This window comes from Parasteatoda tepidariorum, chromosome 8 (assembly GCF_043381705.1).
Source record: "Parasteatoda tepidariorum isolate YZ-2023 chromosome 8, CAS_Ptep_4.0, whole genome shotgun sequence".
In the NCBI taxonomy this organism is placed as follows: Eukaryota; Metazoa; Arthropoda; class Arachnida; order Araneae; family Theridiidae; genus Parasteatoda; species Parasteatoda tepidariorum.
In genome coordinates, this window is record NC_092211.1 from 62,107,021 (window position 1) to 62,129,177 (window position 22,157).

At 32.2% G+C, this 22,157-nt stretch overlaps 2 protein-coding genes across 2 annotated transcripts in view; both read left to right on the forward strand.

Moving 5' to 3' along the window:
• Positions 1-7,261, forward strand: part of LOC107453291 (cilia- and flagella-associated protein 36) — a 31,196-nt gene extending 23,935 nt beyond the window's left edge. Inside the window, exon 8 of the mRNA XM_043049860.2 lies at positions 4,121-7,261. Within this exon, the coding sequence (XP_042905794.1) occupies positions 4,121-4,137 (17 nt within the window). The 3' untranslated portion in view covers positions 4,138-7,261. The remainder of the gene's footprint in view (positions 1-4,120) is intronic.
• A 5,747-nt stretch (positions 7,262-13,008) lies between these two features.
• LOC139426301 (probable serine/threonine-protein kinase kinX) overlaps positions 13,009-22,157 on the forward strand; it is a 31,521-nt gene continuing 22,372 nt past the window's right edge. Inside the window, exons 1-2 of the mRNA XM_071184546.1 lie at positions 13,009-15,517; positions 20,351-20,611. Of these exons, the coding sequence (XP_071040647.1) occupies positions 13,013-15,517; positions 20,351-20,611 (2,766 nt within the window). The 5' untranslated portion in view covers positions 13,009-13,012. The remainder of the gene's footprint in view (positions 15,518-20,350; positions 20,612-22,157) is intronic.

Here is a 22,157-nt window from a genome sequence, read left to right on the forward strand (position 1 = left end):
CTATATGTATATTCATATAATTGAAAATATCTTTTGTGATGTAACTCTTTCAAAAGTACATAAAAATGGTTGCCAGCAGGGGTGTACATGTAGATTTATTAAATACACCTTGTGTGCCACCTTGGAACCAAATCTGGAACCCGACACTCGAAATTTTTGCTCTGTTACAATCGTACCCTGTTACAATTGACCCCACTCTCCCCTATACACAGTGTACCAAAAAATAAAACAGTATACAATTTTTTATATCATATTAAAGCGGTGGAATTTTGGATGATAATATACCAAGTTTGAATGAAATCCTCTGAATAGTTCCTAAGAAATCGTATTTTAAATTTACGACTTTTTTAAAATTGCATTTCTCAGAAACTATTCGATCTTATTTGTTCAAATTTTATATTTTGTTAGGTAAAATTACGTACTTTAAAAGGGTGTAGGCCTTAAGTTCAAAATTCTTTTGACTACTATTAAATAAATAATAAAAAATAATAGATATTCTCCAAAATTAATTTTTGGTATGGAGTCTTTGGATGAACGAATTTTATAATTCTCTAAAATTTTTTTTTCCAATTCGCTCAATGAGTTCTCGTGATATTGCATAATACGCAAAAAGTTAAATTAACTTTGCATCGCTCCAAACTTTGTATCGCTCTCCTGATCAAACTAAGGGGACCATATTCCCCAGATTGCGGCTACCATCTATATTTTGAGGGTGAAAAATCCAAATCCGTTGAAAAAAAAGGTATGTTTATTCAGAGAAAGAACGTTTTTGTTTCTAATTTTGCAAAATAAAATATCGTCTGCACTAATTAATTAACATATTTGAGGTCACTCCCTCGAATCATTAAGTTTGAGTCCTAGAGCGTGAAGTTCCGATCATTAGATCAAAAGTTATGCAGGGTGATCTGCTTTTTTTGGCGAACTGTACGTCTCTTTTCATTCATCACAGCAAAGAATCATTTTGATATTTAACTACTGAGCAGTACTGTACACTTAAGTCAAGAAGCTTGAAAAAATCTACAATATATATAATTATTTCTCTTATGTGGCAGTCCCGCAGTGGACTGATCGTTAAGACACGGTTCCCAGCAGATCACCGAAGTCAAGCATCACTGGCTACGGTCAGTGTGCGGGTGGGTGACCACTTGGATCAGCCTGCGTAGGGACCGAGGGTGTGCGGTATTGGTCCTCGTTAAACTGTTCTACCGTAAAGTGCTCGACTTCGCGCGCAGGTCGTCGGGCTACCGAAGCGGGGGTGCCATCCCCTCCGCAGAGGATCAAAATTGTGATGGCATGTCTTCGGATCATCCTCCGGGATGTTTCCCAGACCGTCGCCAATAGCCCGTTGTGCAGCTCTAGTGCGACGTAAATTAACTACAATAGCAACAACAACAACTCTTATGTGGCACCATAAACTCGGGTATTTCTCTACCTAATGGCAACACTATAGTCATTATTCTTTTTGTTAGGTTGTCTTAAATAATAATTAAGTAGCGTTAAAAAATTAGTTATAACTTAGTATTTGTTTAGATTCCTCTTGTTAGGTTGTCTTTAGTAATATTTTAAGTAGCGTTAAAAAATAAGCTATACGTGAAATATTTATTTAGATTCCTTTTGTTAGGTTGTCTTTAGTAATATTTTAAGTAGTGTTAAAAACTTAGTTATAACTTAGTATTTGTTTAGATTCCGTTTGTTAGGTTGTCTTTAGTAATATTTTACGTAGCGTTAAAAAATAAGCTATACATGAAATATTTTAGATTCCTTTTGTTAGGTTGTCTTTAGTAATATTTTAAGTAGCGTTACAAAATAAGCTATACGTGAAATATTTATTTAGATTCCTCTTGTTAGGTTGTCTTTAGTAATATTTTAAGTAGCGTTAAAAAATAAACTATGCGTGAAATATTTATTTAGATACCTTTTGTTAGGTTGTCTTAAATAATAATTAAGTAGCGTTAAAAAATAAGCTATACGTGAAGTATTTGTTTAGATTCCTTTTGTTAGGTTGTCTTTAGTAATATTTTACGTAGCGTTAAAAAATAAGCTATACGTGAAATATTTCTTTAGATTCCTTTTGCTAGGTTGTCTTTAGTAATATTTTATGTAGCGTTAAAAAAATAAGCTATACGTGAAATATTTATTTAGATTCCTTTTGTTAGGTTGTCTTTAGTAATATTTTAAGTAGCGTTAAAAAATAAGTTATACGTGAAATATTTATTTAGATTCCTTTTGTAAGGTTTGAAAAGTTAGTAATAAGTTAAGTATTTATTTAGAATAATTTTGCACTTTTATCGAGATAAAAATTTAGTTATGAAGTAATTACTTAGATTTAATTTCGATCCTTTCTATAATGGTTGTAGAAACTTTAATCTTAAACGGTGCTGTGGTGGCACATAATGTCATATCAATTATTGGTGATGGGGTTAGCCTTTTTCGAGTAATAGCGTGTACGATACTCAGGTTATATCTGCGGAGGTGGTTGGGAAAGTAGGACATCATGCAATGGATAAAATTTTTGTCTTATCTCAGGAAAGAGATGGATGAGAGAGATATAATTTTAATACTTCTGATGCAGACTGTGCTGAAAAAATGTCCCGAACAAGAGATGGTTTATGTGATTTAATGGCTGCCGGACAGTTAAATTATTACTAAAATTCCAATCGATAAAGAACTTTAACAATATTGCGGACATTTCTTGAAAATTGTTAAAATTGAAATCAAAGTACTTCTGCGCGTAAAATGCCCCAAGCAACAACTTAAAGGCAAGAATTTTTTCGGTCTAATTTTTAAAAATTACGTTTTCGCAGCAGAATGTGGCGAATTGCACATTTCTACATGATTTCGTCTGTTTTTTTTTTTAAATTGAATTCCAGTCACAAATCATTTTTGAAGCACCCATACCGTAAAAAATAGATACTCAAATATCACGAAGTTTCGTCTGCGACGAAGCAGTTTTTACTTCTTTGAGGAAATCAAAATTAATGATATATTTTTTTTATTGATTAAAATAGTAGTGATATTTTAGNAAAAAAGAGAAAAACTTATAGTGTCTAAAGTATTTAACTTTTCTACTAAATAATCACTTCATCGTGAGCACCATATATGGGGATCAATGTCATCTTAACAATAGAAGAATTACAGATAGAACAGAAAGATAAATAACAATTTTCTGGAGCGAGATTCGACTCCGGGATCTTCCTGGCACGAGGCCAACTCTTTGACGGCCATACAGATCACTACCTTAAGTATTTAAATTTCCTAATAAATGATCACTTTATCGTGAGCGCCATACATGTGGATCAAAGTCACCCCAACAACAGAAGAATTATAGAGAGACAAATAAAATCTGCTTCCCGGAGCGAGATTTGACTCCTGGATCTTCCTGGCACGAGGCCAACTCTTTGACGGTCATACAGATCACTACCTTAAGTATTTAAATTACCTAATAAATGATCACGTTATCGTGAGCGCCATACATGTGGATCAATGTCACCCTAACAACAGAAGAATTATAGAGAGACAAATAAAATCCACTTCCCGGAGCGAGATTCGACTCCGGGACCTTCCTGGCACGAGGCCGACTCTTTGACGGTCATAAAGATCACTACCTTAAGTATCTAAATTTCCTAATAAATGATCACTTTATCGTGAGCGCCATACGTGTGGATCAATGTTACCATAACAACAGAAGAATTATAGAGATAAATAACACCTATGCCCGGAGCGAGATTCGATCCCGGGATCTTCCGGGCTCGAGGCCAATCCTTTGACTTCCATACACATCAGTGGGCTTACTTGGGCACTATTTTCGACTGTCTAGTCTTCATTTTAATTTCGTTATTCTAGAGTAGTTAACAACCTCCCACAATGCACTACGATGAGGTTTCGAGTTGAGGAAACATTTTCGTCATATATTTGAAAGTTCGTGTCTTGTCACAAATCACGTGAAGAAATTATTTTCAAAATTAATGTGACATAGCTCAAGGATTGCTGAATCATCAAAAGTGGGAGTTTCATTTTTAAGAGTGGTATACATTCGGTATTCTAATTAATGCTTTTACTAAGATCCGCTTCAAAAATAATTCAAATAATTTTATAACTACCATAATTGTTTTCATTACAGATAATGCCAGCTCGTAACATGGTTTAACCATCAAGGAAGTGGATACCTTCTTCACTGCTTCGTTATGACATATTTCAACATCTTTTGAAGATAGTTTAACATCCCTTGTAAAATTTACACTGTACAAAAATTAAGTTTGTTTTCTTTTAAGCAAATATTTTGTTCCATGTTGAGGAAATAATTTTATTTTTTGGAGTAAATGGTAATGGTTTAATTGGTAATGGTTAACTTTATAATTTATCGGGGAGTGATTTTCTCAGGTATCTGACTGAGAGAAAATGGGTGATTTTGACGAAAATTTGAATTTTTTTAATATCCATATTCAAATTTATTTCATTAGTTTTTCAAAACCCTTTAAATTTTGATTTCCGATTTATAGAAATTAAGTTATAGTAGTTTCTTCGTGAGCTGTCAGACAAAACCGAAAGAAAACTCTCGAAAATGAAACTAAAATGTTTTTTGTTATGTTTTGAGTACATAATTTAACCTTTAATGTTAAAAAATCATGCATATAATATACAGGGTTATTCATAATTCCCTCCGGGGTTTCGAAGCGTTTTAGTAAAAAAACGAAGACGAATATGGCAAAAAAGAGCATATGAAATTATTCCGAAAGTATTCAAGTTTTAATTTAAGCAGTTGCCGGTAGATGGCAGTAACATGTTCCACTGAAGCCTGTTGTAGTAAACATAAGGTTGTAGTAAACAGAGGGAATTATGAATAACGCTGTATATTTCGTCCATTTCGAAGCAATCTATTGAGTTATAAGTTATCAAAAATTAAAATTTTTAGTTTTAAATATATCGCTGCTGGTTGTTAAAGGTTGCTTTAATTTAAAACTTTTCTACCGAAACTTTATTATTTGCGTTTTAAACGGTAAAAGCTGAAAATTTCAAAATTGGAATTAACGTTGTTTTGTTATAAAATTCCAAAGTTAACTCTGGATTTTACAAATATTTTGAAAAACAACACTTTGTTTGCTAATTTGAACTTTAACAAAAAACACTTTTGAAATTTATTATTATTTTTAAAACGTTATTTTTTCAAAATATTTGTAATCTTTGATTTAACGAAATTATTAGTCCTATACGGTATTTAAACTCTATGTACTATATTATATACACAGAAATTTTATTGAACTTAATTTTTTTTTTGTAATTACATAGTTTAAATCTTTTTTTAAAATATTATAAAACAGCCTAGTATTATTAGATTTAGGATAATAATTAAGTTAAAAATAGCATCAAAATTAACACTCAGTTTTCTCTATAGGACAGCAAGAAACAAAATAATTCCGTACATTTCTAGTTAAGAATCATGAATAAGCGTGTCAAAAATCTGAAATAGTTCTAAGAAAAAGTAAAGTTAAATTGTTTTCGAAACTAAGTGTTCATATCAAAGGATGATTTATTATGATGTTAAGTTTTTTTTTAAAAAAAAAGTGTCTTAGGCTTAAAATTTCAGAGGAAATTCTGTTTAGTTTTAAGACCTTTTAAAATACCGCACGAAAAATAGACTAATTAATCATTTTGATTAAAATATCGACTAAATAAAAGCATAGACTAAATGAAAACATAGACTAATTATTCATTTAGAGCTGTGTAACTGTCATTATTTAACGCTGCAAGATGGCTTACAATGATAAAAGACGAAGGAATCTCTTATAAAGTCTTGTGTTTCATTCATTGGTTATAATAAAAATCATTTAAAAAATGTACAAGGAATATCGTAATGTCTTCCCTTAACAAAATTTTTTAGAACTTTCATTAAGAATGACGTCAAAGAATCATATAAATGAGGAGGAGTCTCAAATTGATATTTCAATGAGAAAAAAAGTCTAACTCATCACTACTGAGGAAAGCGAGTCAGAAAAAATAAATCTTGCTTTATTGCTGACTATTAGATACAAATTGAAATTTCATCCAGCAACCAAATTGGGTTTTTACGTTCTTCATCAAAATTTCATAATTTAATTACGCAGTTTTTCTTATTTCATAGGTTGAACATTAATTTAAGACCCATATCTTAAAGTGTATATTCTTGTTGATCTTAAAAATGGTTTATATAAATATTTATTAAGGCCGGCCAATACGAAGCAACTTGTATAAGAATGAAGTTTTTCGTTTTTTCTTTAGCAGATGAAACCAGAAAAAAGAAATTAAATATTTCAAAAATTTTTTTTCTCATTAATTATCCTATTATATGAAACAATTTTTCACATTTGTACTTTTTTTTAATTACCAATTATAGGAAATAATATAAATTTAGTTCTAAAACTATTAAATATGAATTAAATTTAATGAATTCATTTAATTTCACATTTTAATTTTTTTTATTTTATTGCCAAAAATAAGAAATAGAATAAATTTAGTTCCAAAATTATTAAATACGGTTTGAACATGTGGTGTTTAGAAATTTTATGAATAGAATTATAAGAATTCATTTAATTTCACATTTTAATATTTTATTAAATTGCCAATAATGGAAAACTAAATAAATTTAATGATTATTAAATGTGGTTTGATTGGAAATTTCATGAATTCATTTAGTTTTACATTTTTATCTTCTATTTAATTGCCAATTATAAGAAATAAAAATGTATTATAATGAAATATTGTTCGAATATCTGTTATTTGGAAATTTTATGAATTGAATTTTTTTTTATACCTAAGTGAAAGTAATTACATAAAAACGATTATTAGTTTAAACTAAGTCAGTCGAAAATAATTTCTCTAAGGAAAAAGTTGTTAATATATGAAGAATTGTTATGAAAAACATGCATGAAATTAATTTATGAAATACTTTCTGCTAAAAAAATAATACATAGATTAAAAAATGCTTTTGCATGCTAGCGTAATTTTTATGTAGATAATTGAAATCGTTATATTTCTCAACGGAAAGTGAAAAATATTTGAATATCATCTAAGCATCAATTATATGTGCCTTTGTAGATATTATTCAATGCGTAGATTCAATAAAAAGGTTCTATAGTGAAATGATTGAAAAGGTACTATAGTGAAATGATTAAAAAAGAACAAATTAGGATAACTTAAATTTTTGTGTGAATATAATCGTGAATGTATTAATTTTATAAAAATATGTATTTATTTTGAATGAGAAATAAATTATTATTGAAAGTGTTTTGGGGGTTTCTTTTTTTCAATCTTCTAACGCACTACACGTTGATGATGAGATAATAATTTCGACAGTTCAGGAAAAGAAACATACATTTGCTAGTTCGATGGATTATTTCAAATAATTTATAAAACACTTCCGTCTCAAAAAACACTTCATCTCAAAAAATACTTCATCTCAAAAAAACACTTCCGTCTCAAAAAACGCTTCATCCCGAAAAACACTTCCGTCTCAAAAAACACTTCATCTCAAAAAAAAAAAAAAAAAAAAAAAAAAAAAAAAAAAAAAAAAAAAAAAAAAAAAAAAAAAATTAAAAACAGCAAGAGAATGTAAACAAAAAGAAAATTTCATGCAATGTAATTAAAAACAGGAAATAAGAAATTTACAGAAAAATATTTATTTTATCATGACTTTGATAAATAGAAAAAAAATATAGGCTGTGTCAAAACTTTAAGCAGAAGATCTATAATATCACAAATTAGCAGTCTCAGAATAATCTTTTTTGGATATTGAGCCTTCATTATTCTTGTTGTTTTAAATGTCACTTAGACAAGCCCAACTCACCAGCCATTGGGCTTTTGCAAATTAGGTCAGTAAAGGACTTCTTCCATTTTTCAAGATATCGCCGAAGGGTTGGAAGTACGTCTTAGCTCAGAACCCCACCGATAGATGACCATTTTACCAATGTAGACATAGATCTGTAGGGGAAGGAAATTTTCCTTCAGATCTCGGTACCCATGGTACTGCTCAGCGACCCTCTCAAATAATTTGCAAAACACATCGTTTCAAATGTTTAAGCACAACAAGAAATTTTTGAATTTTAAAGGCAACAAGAAAATGTGAACAAAAGACATATTCATGCGATGTAATTAAAAACAGGAAATAAGTAACTTGTTAAAAATATATATTTTATCATGACTTTGATAAATGAAAAAAAGAAGTTTAAGCATAAGAGCTAAAATGCACCAATTAGCGTCCCGCAGTGGGCTGATCGATAAGACACGGTTCCCAGCAGATCACCGAAGTCAAGCATCACTGGCTACGGTCAGTGTGCGGGTGGGTGACCACTTGGATCAGTCTGCGTAGGGACCGAGGGTGTGCGGTATTGGTCCTCGTTAAACTGTTCTACCGTAAAGTGCTCGACTTCGCGTGCAGGTCGTTGGGCTACCGAAGCAGGGGTGCCATCCCCTCTGCAGAGGATCAAAATTGTGATGGTATGCCTTCGGATCATCCTCAGGGATATTTCCTAGATTGTCGCCAATAGCCCATTGTGCAGATCTAGTGCGACCTAAATTAACTACTGCTACTACTACTTCTACTTTTGAGACAGTTATTTTAACAAAGTGTTTGAAAATCAAAATATTAAGTGTATTGCAGAGGATTAAAATTATGATGGCATGTCCTTCGGATCATTCTCAGTTATGTTTCCTTGACCGCCCCCAATATCCCATTCTGCAGCTCTAGTGCAACGTAAACAAAGTATTACTACTACCACTACCACCAATTATTTAAAAACTGGTGTCACTTCAATTCGTCGTGCATCATCATGGTGTATTCCACGTGGGACAATCCATCGCACACGCTTCGTTGGGGGGAGACAGTTCATCGTCAGCACATTTCGTCGCGGAAACAATTCCTCTCGCGACAACTCGTGATTCTTGTGGTTTCGATGAATCAAGTAGATTTACGAAGATTAAACTCTTTCATTGCTAGATATTTAATTTGATTGAATTGAAGTTTTATTGCTAGATATTTAATTTGAGGCACTTCAAAAATTATGAAAGTACTTAGGAGAGAAAGGTTTTGTGATTTGTTTGTCACTTACAAGGGGAGGAAACTTCACCTAATTTGAGGACGAACGCTCTGTTCCTTGAGCCACCACGTGATTGGTATTTTTTTTTAATATCCGTCGTTGAACAGCCGATCCAATTTTGGGGTTTACGATATTAATGTTCAACTCCATAGCCTTGTAATTTTGAACCAATCCAGAAGACAAGGTAACTCCAGAATCAGTACCCCAGAGGTATTGATTTGTTAAGGGAACATGGAGGACTTTGCGACTCGACAAATTTAACGTGCATCAGTTACCATTTACTACACGGGGAGTCTTTGGTCGGCTGGGACCGAACCCACGAACTCTTGGATCTGATCCCAGCGCCCTACCAACCAGGCTATCCAGGCCCACGTGATTGGTATTACTTAAAACGCTCTGGTCCAGAGAAAGTACAGAGGAGCCCGACTTTTTCAGGATCTTCGAAGTCAGCAGACTTGCATATCAAGCTTTGCCAGAGGTCACTAGAAGTTTACCTCACATGTACAAGAACAGAAGATTTTTAGTATTTTCAAAAGGAGTAGGACTGCTCTAGCATATCCCGAGCATATTTTAAACTGTATTGATTTTAAAGTTGTCAAGGTTTTTTTAAAAACTTTTTCTGTTTTTAGACTTACGGAATTGGTCTAGTTGCGTCGGCAACTTAGGGATTCGACAAAACAACATTGGGTTGTTAAAAAAATTCTGCTACACCTTTGCAGCATCCCTTGCTCTAAGATATCGTACATAGCAATAACGAATCTGAACCCGAAGTTCAGTTTTATCTAAAGTCATTTAGAATTTATTGATGAAAGTATAAACTAAGAACACTTGGAAACAACAACGCGAAATAAAAATTCATGAAAGTTGAAATTTTCGCAAGTGTTGCAGAACTTTTTTAACAGCCTAATAACATTTAATGAGTTTTATTTTCAACAAAACTACTTAGTAAGCATGAGGCTTCTATTAGAAAACTTAGGATATTACTAATTATTTAAATAACTTTATAATAGCTTCTATTTAAAATTTATTTGGAACTTTCCTATTTGTTTTAAGTCTCAAATATTTCAATGAGAAAATTTTCTTAATTGAGTGAGGAATAGTTTTTATATAATTTTATTGACCATATATATAGACATTTTTTAATTAGTTGTGCAAATACGTCTTTTAAGATTTGGCAAAAAATATGTCTGATTAAGATATGTTTTGGTTAAAAAATATACAAAAAGATATTTTTTGCACATTATTCATGAGGGAATTTATAAACAAATAAAGCTTTTAATTAAAATGTTTATCTTGAAGGTTTTAGTAAATTAGAATTTATACAAATTAAATATTTTACTCTCTATGATGGTTTTAATTTGACAATTATAACAAACATAGATAATTAAGAAATTACAAATTAAAAGCATGAAAGTATAAATGTTTCATAGGATGTCGTGTAACAAGAAATTGGTTTTTATGCATTTAAATTAATTGTATGTTCTGTAAGCACATATTTCAGTTTTTTTTTAATTCTTATTTTTTAATTAGTGCGGAACATAGGAAGATATATAAATTGAAAAATGAATTATTTATGATTATTATATAAGTTGTAATAAGCAAAAAAGAAACAAAAAAATGGTTTGAATAATTTTCAGTGTAGGGAACTAGCTACGCGTTATATTTTAATATTCAAAATCTATTGAAATGCGTAATATGTGTGTGTGATAAAATATTTAATTTCTTGATAAGCAATGTGATTAAATATATAATTTTTTAACTTTATGCTAATGGTTAGGCGCAAAATATAAGGACTCATATTTTTCATTCTTTAATAATCTTGATGTTAGAAGTTTTAAAAAATATAATGTGTAAAATTTTGAAAAGTGGTGCGAATAGAATAATTACGGGAAAGTTACATGCTGTAGGCCAAGAATATATTTTTAAAAAGTACTTTTTAAAAAAATCTATAATTTTTTTAAAAATACTCTTTATTATTTATTTTTATGATTATCTAAATAGTGATGTGTAAATAGTACAGACTGGTTCATAATTTATTCTCTGGATTCCGAAAACCAGTATTAAATGAACAATACAAATAAAGCTGAAAAAAACCTTTCATAAAATAGAAAAACAATGCAATTGATTGTTTTGTAAAACCTATAGGTTTGTAACATGTCAATCTTTGGTTTAGATGCCACAAAGGAAATCAATGAATCAGTGAATCAGAGTACTATTGATTTGAATAGCTATTGAATGCGTGAATCAGTGAAATGACGAATGAGTATAAGCAAATATAAGGGAAGCCAAACTATCTATAAAAGAGAAAGAAATTAAGTAATTAAGTTTCTAACGACGCAAAAAACCGTTAGATGGCAGTATGCAGTCAACTGGACCGAAATAAGTCATTGATATAAAAGTGAAGGGAAGGGATTCCCTGCTTTTGAAGCTGCAAGACGCAAAATTGCAGTCAGAGGGACATTGGAAATATCAAATTGAGTCCTCAACTGTCAACAAATTCATTCATAGCTTAGAGGATAAGAACAAAAATCAAAACAAGATTTCTGAAAATCGAAATATGGCTAAACCATAATGGAAAGAGGATGATTTAAAAGCTCTTAATATCGTCAATGGTGGCATGTTGGAATTTAAATAAATATTTGCTGGGCACCAAAAATTCAAACATGAAACGGAGGTTTGCAAAAATTTTGAATAGGTATGTATTTAGTGAAGTGTTCCTGCAGTTATGTTCTATTTGTTATAGTTGTTTATTATAGCTTTATAAAATCAGGAATGACCCTCTGTATATGTAAAATTGGAGAATAACGAAGAGGATGAAACTGAAAAGTTACTTGGTATACGCCTGCTTGAGTTCCCAGCAGATCACCGAAGTCAAGCATCATTGGCTGCGGTCAGTGTGCGGGTGGGTGACCACTTGGATCAGTCTGTGTAGGGACCGAGGGTGTGCGGTATTGGCTCTCGTTAAACTGTGCTACCGTAAAGTGCTCGACTTTGCGTGCAGGTCGTTGGGTTACCGAAGCGGGGGTGCTATCCCCTCTGCAGAGGATCAGAATCGTTATGGCATGTCTTCGGATCATCCTCAGGTATGTTTCTCAAACCGTCGCCAATAGCCCATTGTGCAGCTCTAGTGCGACAGTGGCTACGGGTTCGAATCTCGCTCAATGCATGGATGTTTCCCTCTCTGTGTGTTGTTTTCTTTGTTGTGTGGTGTGGGAATGTGGCCCACCTTATGAACGGGTATCTGTGGCAGTGTGGTGTGGATAATGTTGCTCGCCTCCGTGACTTAGGTTCATATATGAACCTATATGAATATATGAACCATACATGAACCCAGTGGGTACCTATAGGTACCCACTGGGTAACGTTAAGTGAGCAACAGTTCCGACATCCTCTCAGGTGAAGAGTGAAAGTTCAGTGCCAACCGTTAAAAAAATATTATGAACTAATAGTTTTTTTTTGATGACATCAAAATAAATGTATAAACGAAACTTTTCATTATGTTTTTCTGATAAATATAATCCCTCAGTTTTATAATTTGAAAAATATGTTTGCTGCGTTTCTCCTTTTAAAAACCAAATATCAATATTCTATTACTTTGGTGTCCAATTTGAAAAAACAGCTCATTTCGAAATGTCAATTTTTTGGATAAGTTGTTTAATTGTTATATCTTGTACTAGTAATTGATTTAAATTAGATATATAAGGCGATTTTTCTGACTTAATTTCATAACATGAAAGCAATATATTTCCAAAAGCTATATACTGTTAACAATGAATTTCAAAATTTCAATTGTTTATCTTCACAAAATTTTAAAAACAAACATTCTTTGGTTTCGATATGTTTTAACAATAGGGCTAACTTAACAATATTAACGCTTAAATTGTAGTGTACGCATAATTGAGATAAATTCTGGCTTATAAATTTTTACCCTTCCAAATTTTTATATGACATCCGAAAACAACTCCAGAGATAAAAATTCAAATGATAGAAATGATGAAGAAAATGAAGAAGAGAATGTTTCAAGAGATGTATCTCAGCTGGAGGATCAATCTGAAAGAGAAACAAAACCTGCAGAAAAAACGAAGCCTCAAACACAAACCCAGCAACCACACACCGCATGGTTTCGAGCCCAAAACGAAAAAGTTCGGTTAAAATTAGGTACGAATGAGACTGAATGTGACGGAACTTCTTCAGAAGAATCGGATGATTACTATGAAACATCAGAGCATACTGATCCGCACAGTGTTGGGTCAGAACTGGAAAAAGAAAAAATAGAACAGGAAAAAAATTATGAGGGATCGTCTGAAGCTGCTCCTGCTGAATCGTTACAACCAGAATCTGCTTGGTTTTCAGCCAAAACTGGAAAAGTTCGGTTTAAATTACCTACGAATGAACTTAAATATGGAGAAACTACTTCAGATGACACGGATGATTACGTTGAAACTTCTGGATTAACTGAACCCTATAGTTTTGAGCCAGATCCCCAAATAAAGGAAACGGAACATGAAAAAGTTTCTAAGGAAACAGGTAAGAGTGGTTTCTCTGAAACATTCGATGATGATGAATCGTTACAGCCGTATACCGCAAAGTTTTTAGCTAAAGCTGAAAAGGTTCGTTTAAACAAACCTATTGATGAGTCTAAATATAACGAAACTACTTCGGAAGATACAGATGATAATATTGAATCTTCTAAACTTACTGAACCGTCTAGCGCTGAGCCAGAACCACAAAGAGAAGAAACGAAGCATGAAAAAGTTTATGAGGGAACATCTGAAGGGGGTTCCACTAATACATTGGATGATGTTATAAAGGAAACTCCTGGATTTACTGAACCATATAATGTTGAGCCAGAACCACAAATAAAGAAAATGGAACATGAAAAAGTTCATACGGAAACAGGTAAAAGTAGTTCCTCTGAAACATTCGATGATGATGAATCGTTACAACCGTTTACAGCAAAGTTTTTAGCTAAAGCTGAAAAAATTCGTTTAAACATACCTATTGATGAGTCTAAATATAATGAAACTACTTCGGAAGATGCAGAGGATTATATTGAATCTTCTAAACTTACTGAACCGTATAGTGCTGAGCCAGAACCACAAAGAGAAGAAATGAAACATGAAGAAGTTTATGAGGGAACATCTGAAGGGGGTTCCACTAAAATATTCGATGATGATGAATCCTTACAACTAGAGTCCACACTTTATAAACATCAAACAAAAGAAATCGAAGAAAAAACTGATATTCCAAAAATCGAGCAAAACATTGAAGTGCTTTTCACCCCACGGAAAGAAGATTCGGAGGGACTTAGGGGTCCAACAGAACCATTAAGTACAGATGAGCCACAAAAAACAATAATCAAACATCCGAGAGTATTAACACTAAAAGAAGGAGCCGAACTCACTGAATCACTAAATGTGGTACCAAGCGCTCAATTAGAAGAGGCAAAAAGGCAGATGGTATACGACATTGGTGTCACTCACCCTGAAGAAACTCCACCTTTAGAAAGTAAAATAGGGTCTGAAACTAAAATACTAGCTGTACGGCCTCAAATAGAAGATATAGAAGGTCTTAAGGGTCCGACAGAACCATTAGCTACCGAACCTAGACCACACGAAACAACTATCAAACATACGAGGGTATTTGCCGGTAAAGAAGGTGTTGGACTTACAGAACCATCAAATGTAGAACCAACAGTTGAATCTGAGGAAGCAAAGAGGCAAAAGATTTATGACTTTGGAGTTGTTCACAAAGAAAAAACTATAGAGGCAGAAAAAGAAAGAAAATATGAGCAGAAAATTTCAGAAAGTAGTCCAAAACCTAAAACTAAAATACTAGTTGGTCGACCACGGAAAGAAGATCTCGTAGGCCTTAGAGGTCCAACAGAACCTATAGGCACAGAACCCAGACCACAGGAAACAGCTATCAAACATACAAGAGTATTCGCCGGTAAAGAAGGAGTTGGACTTACTGAGCCACCAGATGTAGAACCAACAGTTGAATCAGAGGAAGCAAAGAGACAGAAGGTATACGATGTTGGTGTTATTTACGAAGAAAAAGAGATAGAAGAAGGAAAAGATAAACTTTACGATCTGACTGCAGCAATAGGACCAACTGAAGATGATGATTTCGAGCCAGAACCACCAGTTAGATCAATAGAACAGAGAAGAGTGTATAAAGTAGATACAGAAGATACAGGGCCGACAGAACCGTATTCAGTTGAAGCTCAAGTGCAAAAGATTAAACTTAAAGGGAAGCCCAAGTTGTCTGACAGAATGGAATATTTGGCTAGGCCAAAGAAAGATGTTCTCGATTGCTTAGGTTATAAACGTCTGGATGGAACTGTCCCAGAAAACTCACTGCCTTCTTGGAGTATTTTACCTCTCTCCACTAAACTACCTGTTGGAGAATACCCCTATGGAATGACAATGACCCCAGTAAATAAAGAAGTAAGTTATGCAGTAGAATTTGTTTTTATAAGAGTTTCAACTATATGGCGATATTTTCCGTTTAAAAAATGGAACTTTTTTATTTGTTGGTAGGTTGAAAAACACAAATAGATTGTACATATGGAGATTTGGTTTGGAGATTTAAAAAAAAGAAACTATTTTTTTTAAACCCATTGATTCTCTATTCTAATAGTTTTCGGTTGTGAAATACAGCATAAGGCACCGGTGTCTATTGTTACGTTCAAAGTAAAATTTTCTCAACATGGCTCACTTCCAAACAACAATTTTTCAAATTTGTACTTATTTGCACTTATTTCTAAGATAAACAATAATTCATAATTGAATTTTTTTTAATTTACAAAGTTAATTATTGATATGAATAAAAATTCAAAAACTGCTTTTTTTGGAATTTAAAGTTTAGCACAAATATATTTCCATTAATCTAACAGATTTGTTTTAGTAATTATTGGAACTGTTTTTCATAATTAAAAAATACAAAAAAATCTATTTTTCCTTGTAATTAAGGCGTCGGAAAAAATTGATAAAAGGGGCACCTGTGTCCCACTAGCGTCAAAGGGTTAAAGAGATTCTTTTTGCAAAAAAGGTTAACTAATTAACATTCCATTAAAACATTAAAAGTTTACTTCAGTTTTTATGTTCAATAAATTTTATATTTCATCCCTAAAAATATGCTATTAACTAATTTCAGTTCTTTTCTCAAAGCCATAACTTGTCCTTACGGATCTTGATTTAGAAATATTTCATTACATAACTGAAAGAAATTCAATTTTCTAAAAAGTAAATTCAGAAGCTATTAAGTATAAACTTTTTCGGCACTTAATCTCAAATTTTCTCGTTAAAGAAAATGACTTACACACTTGTAAGCAAGCAACTTCAACTTCAAGTGTTTACAAAATTACCATAATTCTTGTGCAGTAATAAAATCTGCCAATATTTGTATGACTTATTGATTAGTTGATACATGCAAATTGCAAATGAAATGCATGGAAAATTCCGAATTTTGAATGAACAATATTGTAGGGAAAGAAATATACAGCCGAATTTTTTTCTTGGTGTTGTAAAAGAAAGTTGAATAGAAAAGAGAAAGGGTGACATTATCAAACCAAACGTCATTTATTTCTTAAAAGAAATTAAGTGCTTAAAAAATATGCTTGCTTAATTTACATTGGTGACCAAAACGTAAAGCATAATTTTACTCATATGTCCAGTGTAAAATTGTGCTTTACCATTGGACAACAATGTATTTAAAACAAATATAAAAATAAATAAATAAAACTAATATAAAAAAATAAGAAAGTTGAATAGAAAAGAGAAAGGGCGATATAATCGAACCAAACGTAATTTAATTTTTAAGAAAAAAATAAGTACTTAAAAAATATGCTTGCTAAATTTACATTGGTGACCAAAACTTAAAGCATAATTTTACTCATATGTCCAGTGTAAAATTGTACTTTACCATTGGACACCAATGTATTTAAAACTAATATAAAAAAAATAAATAAAACTAACATAAAAAAATTCGAAAGTTGAATAGAAAAGAGAAAGGGCGACATAATCGAACCAAACGTAATTTAATTTTTAAGAAAAAAATAAGTACTTAAAAAATATGCTTGCTATATTTACATTGGTGACCAAAACTTAAAGCATAATTTTACTCATACGTCCAGTGTAAACTTGTGCTTTACCATTGGACACCAATGTATTTAAAACTAATATAAAAAAAAGTGTGCATTCACATAGAGGATGTAAAGTAATTTTTAGTCGAGACAAAGCAAACACAATATTAGAAAGCGTTTCTAATAGTAGCTTTTTATAACCTTTTGGTTTCCTTCTGCAATCAAACATGTTTGATGGCTGTATCTCAATCTTCCTAATTAATAATTCACCAGGTTTCGATAATATTTTGTATTTTTTTCTTTTTTGAGCTATTATTCTATGTATATTTTTCGTACTTCAATTTGACAAGGATTTTAAAAATTAAAAGCTATTCTTACGAAACACTCACACATAAGGAAAAAAAAATCTGGTAAAATTACCGCACTGGATGGTAATGACATTTCTGGTAAAAATACCAAAAATCTGGTTAATGAAACCAAAAAATACGGTATTATATAAACCATTCATTTGGTCATTTTTCCGTTCATATCGTAATGGTTTACTGGAAATTCTGGTAATGGTTTATTAGAAATTCTGGCTAACTCTTAATACCACGCATTTATTAAAAGGTACAAAACAGAAAAGTAAATTAATCCCTTCTCCATCGACGTCGCATCTCATAGGTTTTTACGCCCGCCTGGTCGACGTCGCATGCCATGTGACGAAAAGTATAATTGCATAATTGAAATAGAATTCATCGCTACTGACATGTCACTTTAAATTCCGCGATTATTTTTGTTTTTCTGAATATTGGCGCAACTAGTCCCATTTTCTTAACAATTTTTGCAGTGAGATTTCCCGCCTTGAATAGAAATCAAAATCATTTTGAATCTTTATGACAAAATAAGCGAAAAAATAATCTACAATAAATTATTTCAGTTTTGTGATAAATGCGATTTTCACGCTCTGATGCCTAGGACTGATTATAAACCTGTTTAAATAGTAAGGTTGCCAAGTTATTTTCGAAAGTATTTTTCGCTTAATTTTAATAATTATTTCTTGCGTATATTTATCTTGAACATCTTAAAGAAATAGAGTTAATAAATATATTATTACAGTGGATTTTTTAAGATAAAACTGGAGATCAGTGGACGGGGCATCACATATTTTGCCACCAATAGGTCAATCAAAAAACTGTTCGCGGAGAAAAATATTTTGTATTTTAGAATTTAGGATCGAACATATTATTTATATTGTTTTCAGCGCCGGCCAGGTGGCCGAGCGGTTAGCGTGCCTGACTGCGAAGCCATAGGGTGCGGGTTCGAATCCCGCTCTGGGCATGGATGTTTCTCTCTCTCTCCTTGTGCTGTCCTCTGTTGTGTGTGTGTATGATGTGTGAATGTGGCCCACCCTATAAACGGGTTTGTGGCAGTGTGGCGTGGGCAATGTTGCTCCCCTCCGTNTTCAGTTAAATCACTTTTCTTTCCCATATCTGAGCAAGCAACACAGTATAACTGATGACTCACTTGTCCAGCATTCCCGTGTTATGGTTATCTTTGCCCTCTAGCGGCAACGCTGCGACGCAATAACTCATTTGCATAAAACTCTGAGGTGGTCATAATAATTTGGCCACTCAGTGTATAGTGTGTTCAGCAATAATAAAATGTTTTTTTTGAGTAGGAAATTCAAAAAAATCTGACTGAGAATTTTCAAAACTGAATAGATGGTTTCTATGCCATGCTCTATGGTGTGATAAAATTACTAAATTTTATCACATATTATAAAACAATATTTTCTTGTTGATTTTGCCAGAATCAATACCAAAGCACTTCGGTGAAAATTACCCAGCTTTTTGGTGTTCCCATCATAGAGTAAGAAACGCGGTAATTTTTCCAAATTCTCATAGTTTTGACCATATTTTTTTCAGTGCAAAATAAAAAGTAAATTTAAGAAATTGGGCATATTTTTTATACTTTTGTAATGACAAACAACTAATTTATTTGAATAACAGTGTGATACTGACTTAATAACGAAAAATTGTACTTTCACTTAACATCTAACACTTTCATGTAAAAAAAAAAAAAAAAAAAAAAAAAAAAAAAAAAAAAAAAAACACAAATGAGTATTACGAATAACTTTTGACCTAATGATTAGATTTCCACGTATTAAGGCACAATCTTAATCATTCGCGGTCCGCGAATCTAATATGCTAGTTATTTTGCACAAACGATTTTTCAAGTTACGAAATTAAAAACAAAAGCGCTTTTTCTCTGAATAAACATAATTTTCTAGATGGATTTGAATTTTTGGTTCACAAAATACAGCCGTAATATCGAAAATATGGTTCCAATGGTAAGAGAGAGCGGTTGAGAGTTTTTTTTTAACCCTTAATGTTAATTTCCCTTTTTTCGTGCTTCGCCACATCTTAAATCAACAATTTTACTTCGCAAATAAAAATGATAAACTGATATTAAATGGTAATATACAAAATTTGAATGTAATCAATCGAATAGTTTTCGAGAAATGAAATTTTAACAATACGTTTTTTTAAAAAAGAATTAACTCAAACACTATTCTACCTATTTCATCCGAATTTCGTATTTTATTATTTAAAATTGCATACTTTAAGATGTGAAGACCTGTATGCGTTTTAACTCCTTTTTTCCCCCATAGTTAATTAAATGAAATAAAATAATAAAAAAAAAAATAATAAATAATTGTTAAAAATTTTTTTTCCCTTCGAATTATCTTTGGATAAACGATTTTTATAATTGCGCACAAAACTTTTTGACTAACCTTAAAAGTTCTCTAGGTATGGTATGGAAATTTAACATTATGGGGTCCTAAACTACTAGGACCATATTTTGCAGATAGTCCGTATTTCCAGATAGTCCATTCTCCATATTTTGATGATTAAAAATTCAAATAATTAAAAAAAATTGCATGTGTTTAGTCAGAGAAAGTGAGATTTTATGAGTGATTTCGTAACTTAAAATATCGTCTGCATTCATCAGTAAGCGTATTTAAAGGGAAGGCCCCCGAATCATTAAGATTGAGTTGCAATGCCCGAAAATCCTCTCAATAGATCAAAGGTTTATCCAGGAGATTCAGCAGAGCCTCTGTAAAGTACCGAAACTTCTCTGTAGCAATCTACACTACACAGGAAATACGTATATGACTGTGTGCAAAGTACTAAAACTCTCTAATATTTTGCAGCTGTTTCTACCACCTCCTAGCAAGGATATGGATCTGTATGACGAATACAATTTGCAAAAACCACATTACACATACAATAGTCTCTACGATCCATATTTAAAATCTTATTTTAAAAGAAAAACCATGAGAGAGCACTTGGAGAAAGAAGGATTTGTTTCCGAATCGGGAAAAGTGATCTGCACTCTGAGAGATATCAACGATTATCGAATATATAGCAGGCGAGTGCTCGCTGCAGAAGCTTTGCAGAAATATCATGATGAAGTAAGTTCCTTATCACTTTCTGGCTTTACCATGTTGGTTCTCACCTGTTGGTGAGTTAAAATGATGCTCTTTGATTTGTGATTCAAACCGAAAATTACAATAGTTTGAGTGTAATAAGTATTTAGGTTTCTGATACGAAGGAATTAATATGGGTATAATGGAGTGCCCAATTAATAACATATTGCACGAAAAATAATGCCCTTAATTTTTTCTTTCCTTTTCCAAAGAAATTGGGGAAGGGATTGCCTCAAATCCTTGTTCACTATCATTCGCTGACAATTAGATCTCATTTTAGGTCCTTTTTTTAGTTTCTAGTTTCGCTCACCCTTTACGTCATACTTCGTTTCAAATTCATGGAATCGCCTGTTCCGTTCTTTTCAGGTAGTTTCGTAATCTGTTCACTAATTCGCCCACTAATTTTACTCGCTGCCGGGATAACATTTTTGGTAATGCGTTGGGCCTATGTCCGAGAGGACGTGAGTTCAATCCTCGCCTTTCGGAGACCAATGTACAAAATTATGATTGGTACACACTAAATGTGTTGGGGTCACAAAGTCCTCCAAGCTCTCATAACAAATCAATACAGAAAACAGAAAAACAGCGAAATTTATTTTTGAAACATTTTTTTGTTGCAAATAGCTTAATTTTCGAAGATGCAAAATACATAAAATCTCAATTTTAAATTTTTTTTGTCGCTTACGTTGATTTTCCAATTGCATGGTAATATAGCTATCAATAGCTTGAGAATCTTTGCCTTTCTTTGGAATCGAAATACTAATATATCTGCGGTATGCGAGGGGATAAAACCAGTCCTCCAACCCAGGTTTAAGGTTAAAATATCTAAACCTGTATTCGACACCAAGTGACCGAGAATATCATTAGCTCTAGGGACTTTAAAAAATTCATTATAAGAAAATAGGATGGACATCCGTAGGTTCAGTCGAAACCTCTCGAGATTATTTCAGTTTACATTTTACTATTTTCGTCGATTTTCAAACAATGGCGCATAAAAACTTTTCGCGAGTAAAATATTGCAAAAGGCGACTGCTATAGTATGGTCGGTCTTTGTTATTTACTTTGAAAGAAGCCTTCTGAGTCTCAGCATTTTCATTTTTAACAATAGTAGCGCATTTAGAAGCCTTCTTACGATCTTTTGATTGTCAGCATTAGAAATGTAATTTTTAAGAGAAGCACGCTTCTGGCCTACTATCTCACTTTTGAAGATGACAGATTGCTTTCTCAAAGCAATAACGTGTGGGGTTCTGTTAGTCAGTTCGGTTTTTCTTCTCAGTCCATTGTGTGTTAAGTTCATGCTCTCGAAATGATCCAAATTTTTTTAACTTACCCCGAAGGATAGTTTTTTTTGCAAAGTATAAAAACTTATCTTTAATAACTATTATCTGTCTTATCTTAATAACTTTATACGGGTGTGAATCAAAATTAAAGATATCTTGCCATAGTTTGAAATCAAGCATTGTTTTAAAACGACACCAGATTGCATTTTTCAATTTCTTAGAAGTTCTGAACTACGATTTGTTCTCAGGGA